Source organism: Heterodontus francisci, chromosome 1 (assembly GCF_036365525.1).
Source record: "Heterodontus francisci isolate sHetFra1 chromosome 1, sHetFra1.hap1, whole genome shotgun sequence".
In the NCBI taxonomy this organism is placed as follows: Eukaryota; Metazoa; Chordata; class Chondrichthyes; order Heterodontiformes; family Heterodontidae; genus Heterodontus; species Heterodontus francisci.
Genome location: NC_090371.1, coordinates 249,858,259 through 249,876,618, shown reverse-complemented (window position 1 = coordinate 249,876,618; position 18,360 = coordinate 249,858,259). Strand labels below are relative to the sequence as shown.

General features: G+C 43.1%; 1 protein-coding gene across 1 annotated transcript in view; it reads right to left on the bottom strand.

The window, feature by feature from the left end:
* fat4 (FAT atypical cadherin 4) overlaps positions 1 to 18,360 on the bottom strand; it is a 458,079-nt gene that overhangs the window by 42,166 nt on the left and 397,553 nt on the right. Inside the window, exon 12 of the mRNA XM_068042747.1 lies at positions 13,431 to 13,738. Coding sequence (XP_067898848.1) covers positions 13,431 to 13,738 — 308 coding nt within the window. The remainder of the gene's footprint in view (positions 1 to 13,430; positions 13,739 to 18,360) is intronic.

The following is an 18,360-nucleotide window of genomic DNA, read 5'->3' as shown; positions in this document are numbered from 1 at the left end:
CTCTTCAAGTCTATTTCTCACGTACTTTCTACTAAACAAATGAAAGCAGGCTTTCAAACCATGTAGATAGATCCAGTGGCATTATAAATTGAAATTCAGCCTGGTAAACTTGGTAAATTATGAGGCAAGCTTTATGCAGTAGAAAAGCTATGAATAAAAGATTCAGTGAACCAGTTTCTTTTTGGAGAAGGGGAGAGAGGAGGGCTGGCGTAAATGGAAGGATTTTCAGTTAAATTGCAGTTTCACTATATTTGACATAAGCAAGTCAGGGTGAACAAAAGCCATTCAACCCACTTTGTTCAGTTCATTATCCAACTCACATTTCCTAACCATCTTTTCTTTTTCCATCCCCACACCCATATTACTGCCTTCGTCACTGACATGAATTGATCCAGTTCCCTTTTCAATGCATCAACTAGATCAACGTTTATTAGAGATAATGTCAAACTATTCCACAAGTTCACAGCTACATCTAGGGCCTTTTTCTTGATGTATCTTATTTAATAATAAATATACCTCCACTTTGTAATTGTATCTGATACTTGTAGCATTAATATGCATTACTTTACATTTCTAAATATTCATTTTGCAATTTCTCTGCTCAGTTACTGTCTCTAGTTACCTCTTTGAATTTTAGCCCTTTTCACTAAATAGCCTGCCTCTAACACAAATTGATACCATGTGGAAACAAAGTCATTCTACCTTTAATATGGTAGCAGTCCCAGCACTGATCACTGAGATACTCTGGTCATCAGAGCTGTCCAATTAGAATGAATAGCTTTGATTGTTTGCTTCGTTTCTCATTATTTAGTCACTTTATTGCCTAGTTTACAACATCCTCCTTTATCCTAAAAGTATTTGCCTGAAATAAAAGATTTCTCAACAATTGCTTTCGAAAAGTCAAGATCTAAAATATCCAGCACATTAGTGTCATACAGGAGCAGCACTAGGCATACCTAAAACTGAGGTGCTAACCTGGTGAAGCTACAACACAGGATTAGATGCACACTAATCAGCGGAAGCAGCATGCGATAGAGCAAAGCGATCCCACAACCAACGTATCAGATTTAAGCTCTGCAGTCCTGCCACATCCAGTCGTGAATAGTTGTCGGCAATTAAAAAACTAACCGGAGCAGAAGGCTCCACAAACATATGCATCCCCAATGAGGGGGAGCCCAGCATATCAGTGCAAAAGACAATGTGAAACATTTGCAATCATCTTCAGCCAGAAGTGCTAAGTGAATGATCCATCCAGGCCTCCACTGAGTTCCGCAGCATCACAGATGCCAATCTTCAGCCAAGTCGATTCACTTGACATGATACCAAGGAATGTAAAAGGCACTGTTCACAGTAAAGGCTCTGGGCCATGATAACATCCTGAGGTTTTGTGCTACAGAAGTAACCGCGGCCCTAATCAAGCTGTTCCAGTTCAGCTACAACACTGGCCTCTGCTCAACAATGTGGAAAATTGCCTAGGTGTGTCCTGTCCACAAAGAGCAGGACAAATCCAATTCAGCCAATTACCGCTCTATCAGTCTACTCTCAATCATCAGCAAAGTGATGGAAGGTGTCGTCGACAGCACTCTCAACGGGACCGATTATTTAGGACTGAGATGAAGAGAAATTTCTTCACTCAGAGCGTTGTGAATCTTTGGAATTCTCTACCCCAGAGGGTTGTAGATGCTCAATTGTTGAGTATATTCAAGGTTGGGATAGATTTTTGATCTCTCAGGGAATCGAGGGATATGGGGAGAAAGTGGAGCTGAGGCAGAAGATCAGCCATAATCGTATTGAATGGTGGAGCAGGCACAAGGGAACACATTGTCTACTCCTGCTCCTATTTCTTATGTTCAGGTTTTAATTTTGCACTTAAAAATAAGATTAAAACAAAAGTTGTAGCACCAGGTATTGTTGTGTTTATGGTAACCTTATTTCACCGCTCTCCCATTCTGTTTTGAAAACATGGGGCAGGATTCTCGAGCCCCACCGAGGTCAGGAATGGAGGCAGACAGGGCCCAAAAATACCAGAACCGGCTGGCATGCCGGTTTCCATACCCCATTCCTGACGTCAGCCATTTTGAACAAGGCGGGTTTGGGGCCGGCAGGGCTGCCCACCTCCAGCCAATTAGGCTCACTAAGAGCTTTGTTAAAGGAAACTTAAGGAGACCTCCAGTTTCCCGATGCAACGCGGCAGGGTGGGGGGTGTGGGGGTCGCGGGCAGGTCAACTGCCTGGAGGCCGGCACCCAGCGGCAGGCCAGGGTGACAATGCTCCAGACAGGCCTACAGGACTTCCCTACCTGCCTGGGTGGGCGGGGGGGGAGGGGGTGGGGGGGAGGTGCAGCCAAAGGACGCCCTCACTTCCCCCCACACTGTAGTGGCCGGGCTGCTTTCTCTAATTTTTAATTATATTTGTAAACAAGTGGCTGATTTATTTAGAGATACAGCACTGAAACAGGTCCTTCGGCCCACCGAGTCTGTGCTGACCATCAACCTCCCATTAAGACGAATCCTACATTCCTACCACATGCCCACCTGTCCCTATATTCTCCTACCACCTACCTATACCAGGGGCAATTTATAATGGCCAATTTACCTATCAACCTGCAAGTCTTTTGGTGGTGGGAGGAAACCGGAGCACCCGGAGAAAACCCACGCAGACACAGGGAGAACTTGCAAACTCCACACAGGCAGTACCCAGAATTGAACCCGGGTCACTGGAGCTGTGAGGCTGCGGTGCTAACCACTGTGCCGCCCATAGGGCACGTTCATGTTGAAGCACCCTCTCAATTACTTACCAATCATTGCAGCTGGGTGTTCCTCTGACGTTGGAAGGTCTTTGATTGGCCCTCAGTTTTGAGAGCTTGCCTGCCACTCTTAATTGGACAGGGAAGCTGTCTCCATGCCAATTAAGGGGCATCCCAGTCAAAATTCCAAGGAGTAACTGTTTTCCCCCAGGGGCTGGGTTCAGGACCCGGAAACAGTCCCAGCTCCTGTTTCCTGCCCCAGAACAAAAATTCAACCCATGGATTTGCAATGTGTTTTGCTATGGTGAAACTTTAATTTTATACCAATTCAAATTCCAGATACTCTTTCATATTTCTGTGCATAGTTCTGTGAATATGCAGCCACTGGTTCAAATACCTCTTATCTAGCCCCTTCACTTTTTATTTATGTATTGTTCTGCTATTGGAGTTGTGGTGCCAACTGCACATGATGTTTCCCCTGCCCCCCAACACCACCCCCCCCCCCCCCTCAAAAGGCAGGACACTAAAGGTGAAACTGTAGGGATAAATGTCTATATGATTAAAGTGTCAGTTTTGGGAGGAATTGCATTCCAGGCTCTTCAAATAAATTATAAATTCAATTGCACTCTACAAATGCTATCGGTTATATTATAAAGATGGGCAATGAAGGCGGAAAGAATGATGCTGGAAGTCTGCAGCATCTGGAAGTGGTTAAGCAGTATATGTTTACAACTGTGTGATAATCAGTCTAGCACCTGACATTATTCGGTTGGGGAATTTTAGATTTTGTTTAAAACATGGATGTAAATACTTCAAACTATACTCACATGAAGCTTTGGTCACCATTTCCCAGGTATCCTCTGTTTTCAATCTTTTACTTAAATTTAAAAATAAACTGAAATTCTGTGGCTGACATTTTATTTTGTATATAAATTGGTTATCATTTATACACATTCAATGTACCCCCCTTTTGATATTTACTGTTCTTATCCATCCCATCCCATTTCTGGATTTAACAGATTTTTCACATCGTAATTTACACAAAATTTAATATGCAATAGAAAAGCATGCCTGAGTCAATACTGAAAAACATTCTTAAATTTGCATGCTGCCTGTTAACGTTGAAATTTGGCTAAAATAACTTCATCGGTGAAGAACCATTACTCAAAATATAATCAGAAAAGAAAAATCCTGAATAGGAACAAAATGTATATTTTTTTTATTCGTTCATAGTTTAGTTTAGAGATACAGCACTGAAACAGGCCCTTCGGCCCACTGAGTCTGTGCCGACCATCAACCGCCCATTTATACTAATCCTACACTAATCCCATATTCCTACCAAACATCCCCACCTGTCCCTATATTTCCCTACCACTTACCTATACTAGTGGCAATTTATAATGGCCAATTTACCTACCAACCTGCAAGTCTTTTGGCTTGTGGGAGGAAACCGGAGCACCCGGAGGAAACCCACGCAGACACAGGGAGAACTTGCAAACTCCACACAGGCAGTACCCAGAATTGAACCCGGATCGCTGGAGCTGTGAGGCTGCGGTGCTAACCACTGCCATGGGCTGTGGACATCGCTGGCAAGGCCAGCAATAATTGCCCATCCCTAATTTCTCTTGAAGGTGGTAATTGGTCGTCTTCTTGAACCAATGCAGTCCGTGTGGTGTAGGTACACCCACCATGCTGATAGGTACGGAATTCCAGGATTTTGATCCAGGGACTATGAAGGAACAGTGATACAATTCCAAGTCAAGATGGTGTGTGACTTGGAGGCGCACTTGCAGGTTGTGGTGTTCCCACACGCCTGCTGTCCTTGCTCTTGGTCTTCAAGGTGTGAGAGATTGTGGGTTTGGAAGGAGCTATTTGGTGTGGGCTATGGAGTAATCAATCACAAACAAATATAAAAAGAAAGAAAAAGAACAAGCTGGAGCAGTAGGAATAAACACAGCTGCTTTACTTGCAAGTTAGTGAATTGTTGTATTTCTCTGCTTACCAAAACTGGAGATAATCTGTACCTGTGGCAATTTTAGTCTGCAAAAAATCAACATAAAATAAGAAATGGGCTTTCTACCCATCAGACTAGTTCCGTAATCAACCTTTGAATGGATTTGGTTTTTATTAGATATGAAGATAACTACTCACATTCCTTTCTACTGCGCACGTGAGTACATGACGTTGGAGATTTTCCTTCCAACGCTCTGAGTTGGCCACAAGCTCAGATGCCAGCTGTGCAAGGACAATCTGTTAATCCATTGTGCCATTTAATCCCATTACTGATTTTCAGTGTTGTGGATTAAATTTTCTACGGTTTGCAGAAATGTGATTGGATAGTTCATGATTTGCTCATGTGCAACACAATTATCATTCATTGTTATCCTCAATCTGCTCAAGTACAAGGTAAGATTGGGGGTTCTTTTGTCACTTGTAGTGTTCCTTAACAAACACCATAAAATATACCAGGAAGTGTACATAAAACCCTCAGTATCTCAGTTACTGTGGGTATGAATATTACACAGCTCTAAAAACCCGGGTTAAAACTATGTACGTTGGAAATGGGACTGAGTTTTGAATAAAAGGTGAATATTTAAGAGTCAACCAATAGAAACAAACAATTGGAGGATTGGACCATTCCGGGTGGTCTCCATCATAGATCTAACTCAGACTAATGGACATCGAAAATGGCACATTTAAATAACTTTGAAAATGGAGTGCATGATGTTATGATCCCCATGGAGACCACCAAACAAAACAAATCAAATCCACTGACTGACCCCAATTTAGGAAACCAAACCAAACAACCAAAATTTTACTTTTATAAATTTTACTTTAACACTCAAATCAAAATCTATGTAACTTAAACATGAAGCAACAGACACAATACGGTCAATATATATATTACAAATTACACCTTAACTATCAGATACAACAGAGATGGGGCTCACAGTTTCACTGGACAGTCCACCCAGCATATATGGCAACTATTACAGTCACACAGTTCTTCACAACTTTGAAGTTCCTCAAGCAGATTTTCAGCTTCTTTCTTCAAGGATTTAGCTGCTATTCTTCTTCCGACAGCAGTTCCTCTCAATCTGAACTCCACGGGTGTGGTCTTCACCACGAGGTGCACTTCTCCAGAACTTCCTCAGCTCTGCACACCACAGTCTTGATGGCATGGATTTACCAGTCTTTCCTTTTATCTGAGTCCCTCAGAGATAATCTGTGCACTGTATGGCCGGGTCCGGTTAGTCAGCTACGTTAAGTCACTTTCTTCAGCTTGCCAGCGCTCCACTCCTGCCTGGTCTGCCTGATCTGGGGAGGCCTTTGTCTCTTTTTATCTGGTTCTAACCAGTGTCCGTTTCCCTGGAAACCTGAAGTTGTTTTCCAGTTTTTGTTTCAGTTTTGGTTTCCGTTTCTGTTTCAGTTCTAGTTTCCCTCTCAGTTAGGGTCTAAAGAAAAACAAGCTTTGCAACCACGAATTCCATCACAATAATCATGGATGTTTACTGCCCTCCATAATAAATGCACTAATTACAGAATAGAGAATTGCACTGGCTGTGGCAGCACTCAACACAGAAAGGTCAAATGTTGCCAGTAATGGCGCTGCAATCTGGGTGGAATCGGCTGAACTAGTGCAAAAGATCAGGGAATATTAAATGCAAGTGAGTTATACCCAAAACCACTTAAATTTCCTGTGATCTTTAACACTGGTTTAAGGTTCAGTCTGCTAGATCAGGACTGGCCCACAAAACTGGCAAAGCCCCCAGGTTGATATTACAAGGTTCTGCCGATTGTGCTGATTAGTAAAGGCTCTTCAAAATGCACTCATTCTTTTTGGCGTACAAGTACTAGTGGGTGCATTTTAAAAGATTTTTTCCTTTCAAAAAGTATTTCATTTACTAAGAAACGGACTAGGGTACAGCAATGAAAGTAGTAAATGGTTTATTACAGATTTTTTACAAAATTATTTTCAGTGATTTTAAATCAGGGTACTCACAGACTTATTTAAAAATGCTTACTTTTTGTGATTAACTGATATCCAGCTCTATTAATAAATCTGCATCAGGTTCCCACTCTTAAGAACACCAATGAATACAGTTTAATGGAACAAAAATTACCATTCTATTACGCTGCCCGATTGTGCTGGCTCATGAAACCTAACCAACGCAAATTCCTGATTATGCCCAGGGCAGAAATATTTACATCACTGTTGAGAGCTATCTGCAAAAGAATTCACCTGCAGTCACAATTCCACTTACTGGACACACAACACTGTTTGCTGTGGTGGGATCTGAGCACAGTATGTACTGATGCTCCTTGCCTCTGCTCTTTTGATGCTTTGGGATGCTGTAACTCACTCATTTTTCAAAATTGACAGTTTAATGCTCTTCCCATCTTTCCATAAAAATTCCCATATGAAAGCATTGAAATTCTAGTGGTTTTACTATAAGCGGTGTGACATCTGGGCAATATATTTCCTTTGTGTCTGCACACTGAAGACACACATGGCTGATTAACCTAACCAAATGGCTCTTTCACAACAGCTTTAAAATTATATTTCAAAATAGCGTTGAGGGATTCAGGAAATTATTTCCTAACACTCTTAAAATCACATCTATCGCACAGCATGGCAGATTTTATCCTGCTTGGCTAAATGGACCCTACAAATGCATGATTTATATGCATCTCAGAGATAATTCTCTTTATATAGCCCCCGTGATGTAGGAAAACATACCAAGGCACTTCACAGGAGCCTAATCAGACAACATTTCCTAGTTTGCATAATCAAACTCAGGACAGGACTATCAAAGTATTAAAGGGAAACTTAAAAGGGCTCCATCTTTGTGAGGAAATGCTTGGCAGATGTTCTTTCCTTCCTTTGCAAACACACAATGCGACAATGTAAATTGTGTCAAAATGCATCATTGTCCTGTTTAATATGACATCATCGTTATAAAAACAGTATTCTTCCCTCTCCAAAAAAAAATTGACACAGGCTTGTTGGTTAAGGCAGTGCCATCTGGTCAATTAGATCCCCAATTGTACATTTATAGTGGAGAAAGTCATTCGTATAGCACTGCTTCTAGCTGTGTTAGAAGACTTGCCTCGATTTCCGGTGAGCAGGCAATGCCGTGGGTCACTACCTGCATGGCCCAGGCTGCATTCTTCAATGATATAATTGAAGCTAGAAGTGGCGCTACACGATTAAATTTCTCCTCTGTAGAGTTCGAGGGTTTGACCCTGGTATGAGTGGTAAAGTTAAATCAAGAATTGATTTAGTCAAAATAATCTGGGCTTTGAATTGGCTACAACATCAGCCTTTACAACCAATTTATCTAAATATGCTTCCATCTCCACAGTGGACAGTGGGGATAGAAAATTGTTAGCGTTTGGTTTCAGGTGTAAAGGCAGAGATTCGGTTATAACACGCGACTGAAAATTGGGCCTCACCTAAATAATCTGGAGGAGTTGTCAGCGCCTGCTGCCTGGCGACTCATCGTTGTGCAGGTATGAAATTTTGGCCTCAGGAAAGTAACAAGGGAGTGGGGTGGGTGTGGGGGGTGGTGGGCATGTGGGACAGGGGAGGAGGAGGATAGCTGAAGGGGGGAATGATCATGGTCAGCAGGAGTGCTGTGCATCTGAAAAATATATTAATACTTAACCTTTTGGCAGGGAAACCTGTGCAGTGCAGGCCTGACAGCTGCTCTGCTCAAGGTAGCCACATTTTTCAAGGGAATCCTAAAACAGGCGCTACACCTCTCATTATCATATGCAAGGGGCTAATGTGTAATTTAGGAGGCTGCCCTGGACATAGACCCACAAAATTATTCATTGCTCCCCATTTTCTGTCTGCAATGATGCCCAATTTCTATCCCCAGGAGTCAGCAACAGAAGGAACAAGGTAAAGAGTTTCTCAAGTAAGGTTTAAGTTTGGAAAAAAAAAACTGCATGTGTTAAATTAGGTAGAAATATTCAAATTAAATACAGATAGCATATGTTAGATTAAAGGAAAAAGATTAAAATGAAATAGAGAATGGGAAAGAAGAGACCATCAGGAATAGGTTGGCTGGTCACAATTAAATGTATTTTTTTACATTTTTGTTAAAGGTGCATTTTAACAACATCAACTTGCATTTATATTGCACCTTTTACATAGAAACATATCCCAAGGCGATTTACAGATGCTTAATCAAACAAAAATTGACATGAGCAAAAGAAGGTGATATGAGGATGGTTGACAAAAGCATGGTTAAAGAGGTAGGTTTTAAGGAGGCTCTTAAAGGAGAAAAAAGAGGTGGCGAGGAAGAAAAGTTGGGAGGCAGAGTAGTTTAAAGAGGGAATTCCATAGCTTTAACCTAAATGGCTGGAAACATAGCAGCCAATTGCAAGGAGAAGGGAGTGGGTGAAGCACAAGAGGTTGGAATTTGAGGAATGCAGAGTTCTTGAAGAACTGTCAGGCAGGTCGCAGAGATAGGGAGGGATTAGGCCATGGAGGTATTTGAACATGAGAATGTGAATGTTAAAATCAAAATGTTGGTGGACCTGGAGCCAATGAAGATCAGTGAGTTCAGGGGTCACGAACAGGACTTGGTAGTGGTTAGGATTTGGACGAAGAGTATTGGATGAACCTAAGTTTAAGGAGGATGTGTTCTAAGAACATATGAGTTTTTATTTGTTCATGGGATGCGTGTATCACTAATAAGGCCAGCATTTATTGCTCATCCCTAATTGCCGTCGAGAAGGAGATGGTGAACTGCCTCTTTGAACCGCTGCAGCCCTAGTGGTGTAGGTACACCCACAGTGCTGTAACAGAAGGAGTTCCAGGATTTTGACCCAGCGACAGTGAAGGAACAGTGATATAATTCCAAGTAAGGATGGTTTGTGACTTAGAGGGGAACTTGCAGGAGATGGGGGTTCCCATGTGTCTGCCGTAGTTATTCTTCTAGGCGGTAGAGGTTGTGGGTTTGGAAGGTGTTGTTGAAGGAGCCTTGGCGAGTTGCTGCAGGCCATCTTGTATATGGTATACACTGCTGCCACTGTGCACTCTTAGGCTACCAAGTTGAAGGAACTTTCTATTTCTCAGCTCAGGCGATAGTACATGGAAAATAATTCCAATATTACAGTAAATAAGCTGCTCAAGTATCATGAATAGCATTTTTATTGCAATATGGTGGAGGGAGTGAATAATTAAGGTGGTGGAGAGGGTTCCAATCAAGTAGCCTTCTTTTTCCTGGAGGGTGTCAAACTTCTTGAGTGTTGTTGGAACTGCACTCATCCAGGCAAGTGGAGAGTATTACATCACACTCCTGATTTGTGTCCCTTAAGGTTAATATTGCAGTAAAAATGCTAGTCAGAAAGCTTGAGCAGCTTAATTAATGTAATACTGGAATTATTTTCCATGTACTATCGGCCAAGTTGAGAAACACTAAGTTTCTGGGACTTGCTGGCAGGCTAAGAGTTAAACTTGCAATCTAAACTTTGAAAATGTGAGTTCAGATTGTAGGATACTGTTCTGTGCCGACATTTTGTAGATATTCCTGCAGTATATATGACATTTCATAAGTAGGGACTGCAACAACAATCATATTGTTTTACGTTTAATTACATATAAGAAAACAGAGTGAATTAAGAGGATCTATTTTCCAAACTAAGCATTTAAATTAGACTTTTACCCCTCCAATAGCAAGGCTCCTCCTGTTCATTTTTTAAAACTGTGCTGAAAGTTTGTAATTGCTCGGGCCCTGAAATTCCGTGCCGATTTTGTCATTGTACCTCTGACAGTAGCCTGTACTATCCCCAGGGAAATGGCAGAAAACCAGCCAGAGTCTCTGCAATTTCTGGGAGCTTCCTCAGTGGAAATGTGGGCTACCCTGCAGGTAGAGGGCTATGCAGAGGTGGGGCAGTGGGGGTGTTCTACTCTTGCTCCACATTTGAGAGCTGGTATTTTTGTGATGCCCAGTGACTGAAGGCATACTGGTCTCCAGATGTAGGCCCTCCTGGTTGAGTCCAGACTCGGAAAGTGGCCTGAAGCAGTGCCAAAAGGTTTACTAAACATTTCATAATTTCAAAACATTTGGGGGCTAATTGCACTATGCCACATTGGGGTAGGGCTGGAGAGGAAAAATTGCATGGGCTGTGGACAGATAGCACAAGAGATCGATTGAAAGTGGTGCTAAGTCCCAACTATCTCATGCTAATATGGTGTCTACCCTCTGACACAAAAAATTCCAAGCAATTTTGCAGCCCAGAGTCATAGAGAGATACAGCACTGAAACAGGCCCTTCAGCCCACCGAGTCTGTGCCGACCAACAACCACCCATTTATACTAATCCTACATTAATCCCATATTCCTACCACATCCCCACCACCTACCTACACTAGGAGCAATTTATAATGGCCAATTTACCTATCAACCTGCAAGTCTTTGGCTGTGGGAGGAAACCGGAGCATCCGGCAGAAACCCGGAACTGAACCCAGGTCGCTGGAGCTATGAGGCTGCGGTGCTAACCACTACGCCACTGAGTCCTGGTCCTTAGCGGTGAAAACTGGTAATCTTTATGTTACTAGATTCGGAACTATTTCTCCAATTACATTTCAGATGTACGTTTTTGTAGCATTATTCTTTGTTTCTTCTTTGACTCACCTTTGACACAATGATTCCAGACTGAACAATGATTATTTTTAGCACATCTTCTAATTGCAAGGCAGCACTGTTTCCTAAAGAGTTATTTAACTTAGTACACAAAAAAATGTATTCAACAATACAGCAAACAGCTGCAATACTAGCTACAGTGGACACAATGTATTATGTATAAAGCTGACACTTGTGTGTGATTAATGCAGGAGCTTGAAACGATGTCCAGGAAATAAATAAAACTGATATGCGAGATGTGTGTGATTTTGGGTATTGAGAAACCTAAATATAGGGCTTATACCCAAAGTACCGGATGCCAGCAAAGTTGCAAGTAGGAAATGAATGAAGTGAATCTTGACATCAGCATAGTCAGGGTTCCGGTAAGAGAGAGTATGTGGCGTGGCAAATGCAGAGTTTAGTAAAGTTCAAAGAAATAAAAATTATAGTAAGATCAAGAAACAAACAAAAAAAGGATGAAACAAAGATAGAAGTTCAAGGGTTGAGTGTAAAAAGGATTGAAGTACAGTCTCATATTTACATCACATCTTATTATCTCAGGACATCTCAAGGCGCTTCACATCCAATGAATTTTGATGAAAAGTCACTTTTCTTATACAGGCAAAAGCAGTAGCCATTTTGGTAGCTAGGTTCCATGCAGTAACGTGTTGAATTAATATCAGAATAATGGAATATTGGTCAGAATAATGGAAAAACTCCCTGCTCTACTTTGAATAGTGCCATGGCATTGTTTTACATCCCTCTGAATTTGCAGACTTTGGTTTGACATCTCACTAAAGAACAATGAAGCACACACTCAGTACTGTATTGAAGTGTTAGTCTAGATTATGTGCCCAAATACTGCAAAGAAACTTGTTCCTACAATCTACTGAAGGAGAGATGCGATAAATGTGTATTGGCTGTACCATCATCAAAAACACGCTCAAATCTGAGAACATCTGCTAGAATTGGTTTAAAATGTCGTGCTGTTTATAGCACACGTATATACTTCTCAATATGAGAAAATAACCCATACAGTGGGAGAATGCATATATACAATCAACTTTTACTCAGTGTGCACTGCAACTCAATATCTCGTGGTCATTAGTGCTTTAAGACTTATTCCTGGAAGTACCTATTTGTAATTCTGGTTAATTCACAAAGCCAGGCTAAGTTTTTCTTGTGGTCATTAACTGCTCATTAAACAATTAATTTGAAACATGCAAATTCATAATTTCCATGCATTGTTCACTTCTTCCATTTAAAGTTGGCATATGGCACCAAAGGAAAACAGCAGGATTCTGGTGGTGAGCAGAGCAGCACATAAAAGAGGAATGTTTTGGTGAACATTGTGTGTTTTGGATAGAAAGAGCGCAGCAGCAGACTATGGCGGGGCTCTTGGTGTCTCCTTCGACAGGCACTTGCACAAGAGAGATTTCAAATAAGATAACTGACACTCAGTCCCACATTAACAATAAAAATAATGGAGTGTCATATCCAAATATACCAACATAATACAGCTAACAGTGTTACTCAGTACTTAACCTTTGGCACTTTTCTTTAAATTGTGCAATTTGTTTTGTACATCTCTCTCTAAGTGCAGCAAGTTTTGCAGAGTGCACTGATCTCATATGATTGCTTCCCATATCTCCTGGACCTCCAGATATGTGGATTGCCTTCTGACCCTTTCTCAGTCCTCCCACAGGCTACACAATAATCTAAGCCTCATGAATAAAGGAGACCTTTTTGTGCATTACCCTGTCCATCAGTGCTTCAAATGGTGCATGGTAGTTGCATTGACACTGAAAATGTTTTGTAGTTCCCAATGGTTTAAAGAGTAACTCAGCACCATTATTGTAAGTTATTTTCTGATTGGCTGTTCTGTTATGTATTAGAGGTAATAGGCCTAAATTCCAAGTATGTGCAATCTGTGAGTTCACTAAACAAGTGAAAATGTAACTCTGATTTAATGTACATATAGTGCACTAGGAACAAAGTAAACTCCAGAAGTCACCATGGCATCCAGTTCAGTGAGGTTGCTACTTACCAGTCCAGCCCTTCTGGCAACCACAGTGTGAAACTGTCCATCAGAGACCCTTTTGGTCGTCATCAGTCTGTGTGCCCCACTTCCAAGGTTGAATGAGAATTTCATCTTGCCTTCCACTATTTCCAGGGCCAGGAACTCGGCCTTGTTTCCTGTCTGATTGTCATAGTTATACATTAACAAGGAGTTTTCTTTAATGGTGGAAAATTTGATATAGATGTAATTGTTGTTTGGATCCAGACTAGGAAACTCCATGTATGACAGCTCTTCAAACCCGTAACTGTTCAATTCACAGTGCTTCCCAAAGACACCTGAAACAACAAAATAATCAATGTGTAACTGATTCAGCTATTTCCCTCTTTTATTAATAGATTTTCATACACTTGAATTATTCAAAAAATTAAAACAAGGAATCGTATTGCTGGTAACTTTGCATGAGCTTTGGAAGTCACAAAATGTCACTCTGCCTTTTTTGCACTTGCACTACCATTTTAAATGGCCAACCTTGAACCTGAACTGAACTAGATTGGGCAAAAGTTGGATGTTTGTAAACTAACCTGAAATTCATTAATTTAGGCCATTCACAAAGCTTTGCCTCCATGCATAAGAATAGAGAATGCAGGTTTCCTACATTTATGTCAGTTTTGACACCCAAAGCCAATATTTCTGGTTTATATAGTGATTTTTTTTTTCCATTTCTTCTCCCTAAGATCTGCACTGTAGTTTTTTTTATATATAGTTTTGAATGCTTAGAACCAGTAACATTAAAAAGAGAAAAACTTCTATAATTGCATTTTCTTAAACATGGTGTGGCCAATGTGCATAAGTAATGGTTTGATGGCTGCAAACTCTAATTTTCATAGCACCAATAAGATTAAAAAAAGGATTGAAATACGCTTTTGATAATGTTCGTGCATGTTTCTCAATCTTTCTGATGTAAGGTGACGAACCTGATACATTAACTCTGTTTCTCTCTCCACAAATGCCACCAGGTCTGCTGAATATTTCCAACACTTTCTGTTTTTATTTCATTTTATTTATACCCCATCTCACATTGAACATTTATAAAGGTACCTCATCAAATGAAGTTGTACAAGAATAAATTATTTTGTGGGCTAAATTGGATAGCCCTACAATCAGGTGTGAGGGATTGCAATGCACGATTACCCTGTGTTTGTTCAAAATGATGCAGGCAGCATGCAAACTTTATGTGCCTGCTAATTTAAATGATTGTGGCATCGAGCCCAGCGGTGAATGTGCTGCTCCGCAGTTGCATGCTTCAGCGGGGAGCCCAAGTTTGTGTGAGGCCAGCACCACTTAAAGCTAGCCTGTGTTGTTGAAAGCCAGACTGCACCTCTTAAAGGTGAGGTACATTCCGTTTGCAGCAGGGGCTGAAACTGCTTGAGGAAGAGTGGAAGGCTTGCAGGAAGCAACGGAAATGGTGCAACAGGCCAGACAGCATGCCCTAAGGTTCTTGGATGCTGTGCTGGAAGTACAGGTGCAGGAGCTCAAGAAGAGGAGTGAACTTCTCTTCACTCAGGGGCCCAGGAGGCCCTCCAGACAGGTGCAGAGAAGGCAGTGGGAGCAGGTGGCTGTGGTGAATAATGTCAGCAGGCTAGCCCTGAGGACCTGGATGCAGTGCTGCAAGAAGTTTACTGACCTCACATGAGTGGTCAAGGTCAGGGAATGCATCCTTACATGACTATATACCAACTGCACATCACACTGCCTCACACACTGTTCCATTCACGACATCCCCATCACTCACCTACCAACAATCTATATCAATTACAATTCAAACCTCACATTCAAATGCTTCACCTCACTCTCACACACTTAGCACTGCTGGAAGCTGCACACTCACATCTCACTGCTTGCATACATTGCCAGCTATTCAACTGTGGTAGGCACATCTCCCAAACATATCACACCAGACTCAATGACATGCTTCCATCTCTTTTGCAGGTCAAGGTGACCCATTATAGACAACAACAGCAACTAAACAGTGGGGGACAGGCAGAGCTGCAAGTGCTCAACCCCATGGTGCTGGGAATAATTGGAGCGTCCGCCACAGAAGCTGTGGCCAGCAGCATCGTTGAAACCATCGAGGATGATGGTATGTTCATTGCCTAATGCACCTTTTCAAATGCAACTTCACCCTCATCCTGCAATCTGTTATGATGTACAAGCTGCAGATGGTGTAACCATTCCTTTCTTGTGTCTCCCAACATCCCTCACCCCAACACTGCCCTTCTTCATAAGCTTTCAGATACCCAAAAACAGTCGACTAGACAGCCAGTGGTGCGGGAGATTAAGGCCTGGATGAAGAAGAGGACTGATGAGGAAGAAACATCGTCACTTGATGTGACATTCACAGCCACAAGTTCAATTACTGTCATTGCGTGAACCTTAACAGAGTAGCAGAGAAGGAAAACTGCACGTGGTGAGTCACCAGGCATCGGTGGGTTGCAGCCAGGTCAGGGGGAAAGATCGTGCAGGTTCCAGCACCCTGGATGGCGAAGTCGTATATGAGTTCTGCTGCAGAGGACTCGGATGAGGGCTTTCATGGGGCCATCTATAGAAAATAGCCGATCGACACGTCCACAGAAATGCTTGGTGCACTGGCATTCCTGCGAGAGAGCCTATTTTCACTCTGAAGGAGCATGGAGATCGGCTCCAACTGGCACAGTGCTTCGTGCAGAGCTTGAATCCCATCCTTTGAGTGGTGGCCAACTCCATGAGAGCACTTGCACACCCAACTGTCATACAGCATCTGGACAATGTTCAGCTTCCACTGCACCACAGGAGGAGGCCACCCAAGATCTCAATGCTGCAGTGGAAGCTCAGACTGATGTCATGAAATCCATGCTTGCTGCCATGCAGCTGTAGGACTGCTGAGGTGCTGACCCAGGGGAGTGGCAGTGCCTCTGTGGAACATGAACCTGCTGTCCTCTCTCAGGATGACAGCATTCGTGCTCTTGCCATTGTCATTCCACCAGTACACTTGCTCTTGACCGTCAGCCAGCCAGCCCAGACTGCTGCAACCCATGCCATGGTGGTGCAGTCCATAGCTGGGACTTCAAGGCGTAGAGATGCTGGAGGGTGTCCAGCAAGATCATCTGAGAAGTCTTTCATTAGCCATGCTGCAGCCACTGAAGTAGCACTGCATAAGAGCACCAGGCCAGGGAAAGGTACCCACAAGTCAGGCACTACGGGAATGCACAAGCGTGATTAGTTGAGTATTGTATGGAGTATTGGAAATGTTGTTGGATAAAGTTGGTATGGAATGGTTGCTTTGTGGTGGCTTCCATTTCAGGATTGTGGCCAAGAGGATACTGTGATGGTCTGTCACAGAGGGATAGTAAGCTGGGGAATTACTGAACAGTGGGGATCTGGGGTGCCATTCAGGGGAACCAGAGTCTGATGATGCACTCATGGACAGCTCATCTGGAATGTAGATATGCTGCTGCGTCCTCCCTTTTTCCTCCTCTTCTTCCTCCTGAGGTGCTCGCTGAGCTCATGGTGGCCAGGACTGTGCCCTCATGATGGCCTGGTGGTGAAGGATGCAACAGACCCACCATAAATTGGGAACAGCGAGTACTGAAAGGCTCCTCCTGAGCATTTGAGTCAGTGGAATCATTGCTTCAGCATCCTGATGGCCTGCTCGATGATGTTCCCTGTGGCTTCATTGCTTTCATTATATCAGTGCTGGTCACGTGTAGCTGGGTTGCAGAGGGGAGTTATCAATCATGAACCAATCATGATTGTTGCCAGAATAGTGGGCATTCATCAGCAAGATATTCTAGGTGAGGTTTCACAGTTAGTGAGTGAGTGGTACCCTTTGTGGTTTTGGTATACATCCCAGCATTGAAATGTCGTGCCCAAAAAGCCCATTGTGCAGTTGATGGCACCTTGCACAATGAGGAGGCTGGTTATCCTGGCAAAGACATCCGTGTGCTTATCCTGCCTCTCTATATTTAGACAGAAGAGAATGAAGGGCCCCCCCCCTCCTGTCATACAGAGCCTCTGCGAGCTCCTGGATGCAGCGATGGCCGGCAAGCTGCGAGGTGGTTGCTATTTTGTCAGTTCCAGCCCGGAAGGATCCAATGGTGAAAACATTCAGGACCACGGTCACCTTGATGGCCACTAGCCCTGCTTTGAGACAGCAGATCAGCTGCCAAGAAGTGGTACAGTTCTGTGACCACCTCCTTAGTGAAGTGCAGCCACCAAACACACTGCTCCTGGCTTGGGTGCTCCCTGAAGACTACACAGGTGGATAAGGCCTCCTGCTGACAGCCCTCCTCCTCCTCCCTCTGCAAACCGCTTGTCTTCTTTGTTGCCTCTGCGCCATCTCCCTCTGATGCTGCTGCCCAAGGGGGACTGCAACCATGAATAGGAGAGAATGGTGCACTCAGCAGTCTTGCAGCAGCATCCTAGTGTCCAGTGCCACTCCCGACAGAATTTACCAAATTTTATGAACTTTTCCAAACACCTAGGACTGAATTTTACTAGCCCTCTAGGGTCATGCTTGGAGGCGGTTGGGGGGGGGGGGGGGGTTGGCTGTAAAATAGCAAAGGTAGATTGTGGGGGAGAAGGGGGGGGGGGGTGTTGGAATGCCCATAGCTTCCTCAACACCGTGGAATTTGTCAATGGCGGGGAAGGTGGAGCACGGCCTTCCTGCCAGAGGCGAATTGAGACCCTTAAATGGCCAATTAAGGGCCACCTATGGGCTTCCTCCCATCCGCTGTTGGCATTTTACCAGTGGCAGGGGGTCCCTCTGCCATGTGGAGACACTGCCAGGTAGACCCTGGCAACCTTCTTGTGGACTTCACGGGGCACTCATGATCGGGCACTGTGGCCCACAGAGGGCACCACCCCCCCGCTGCCCTTGCACAAAAAATACAGGTTTAATACAGAAGATTAATTATTTATT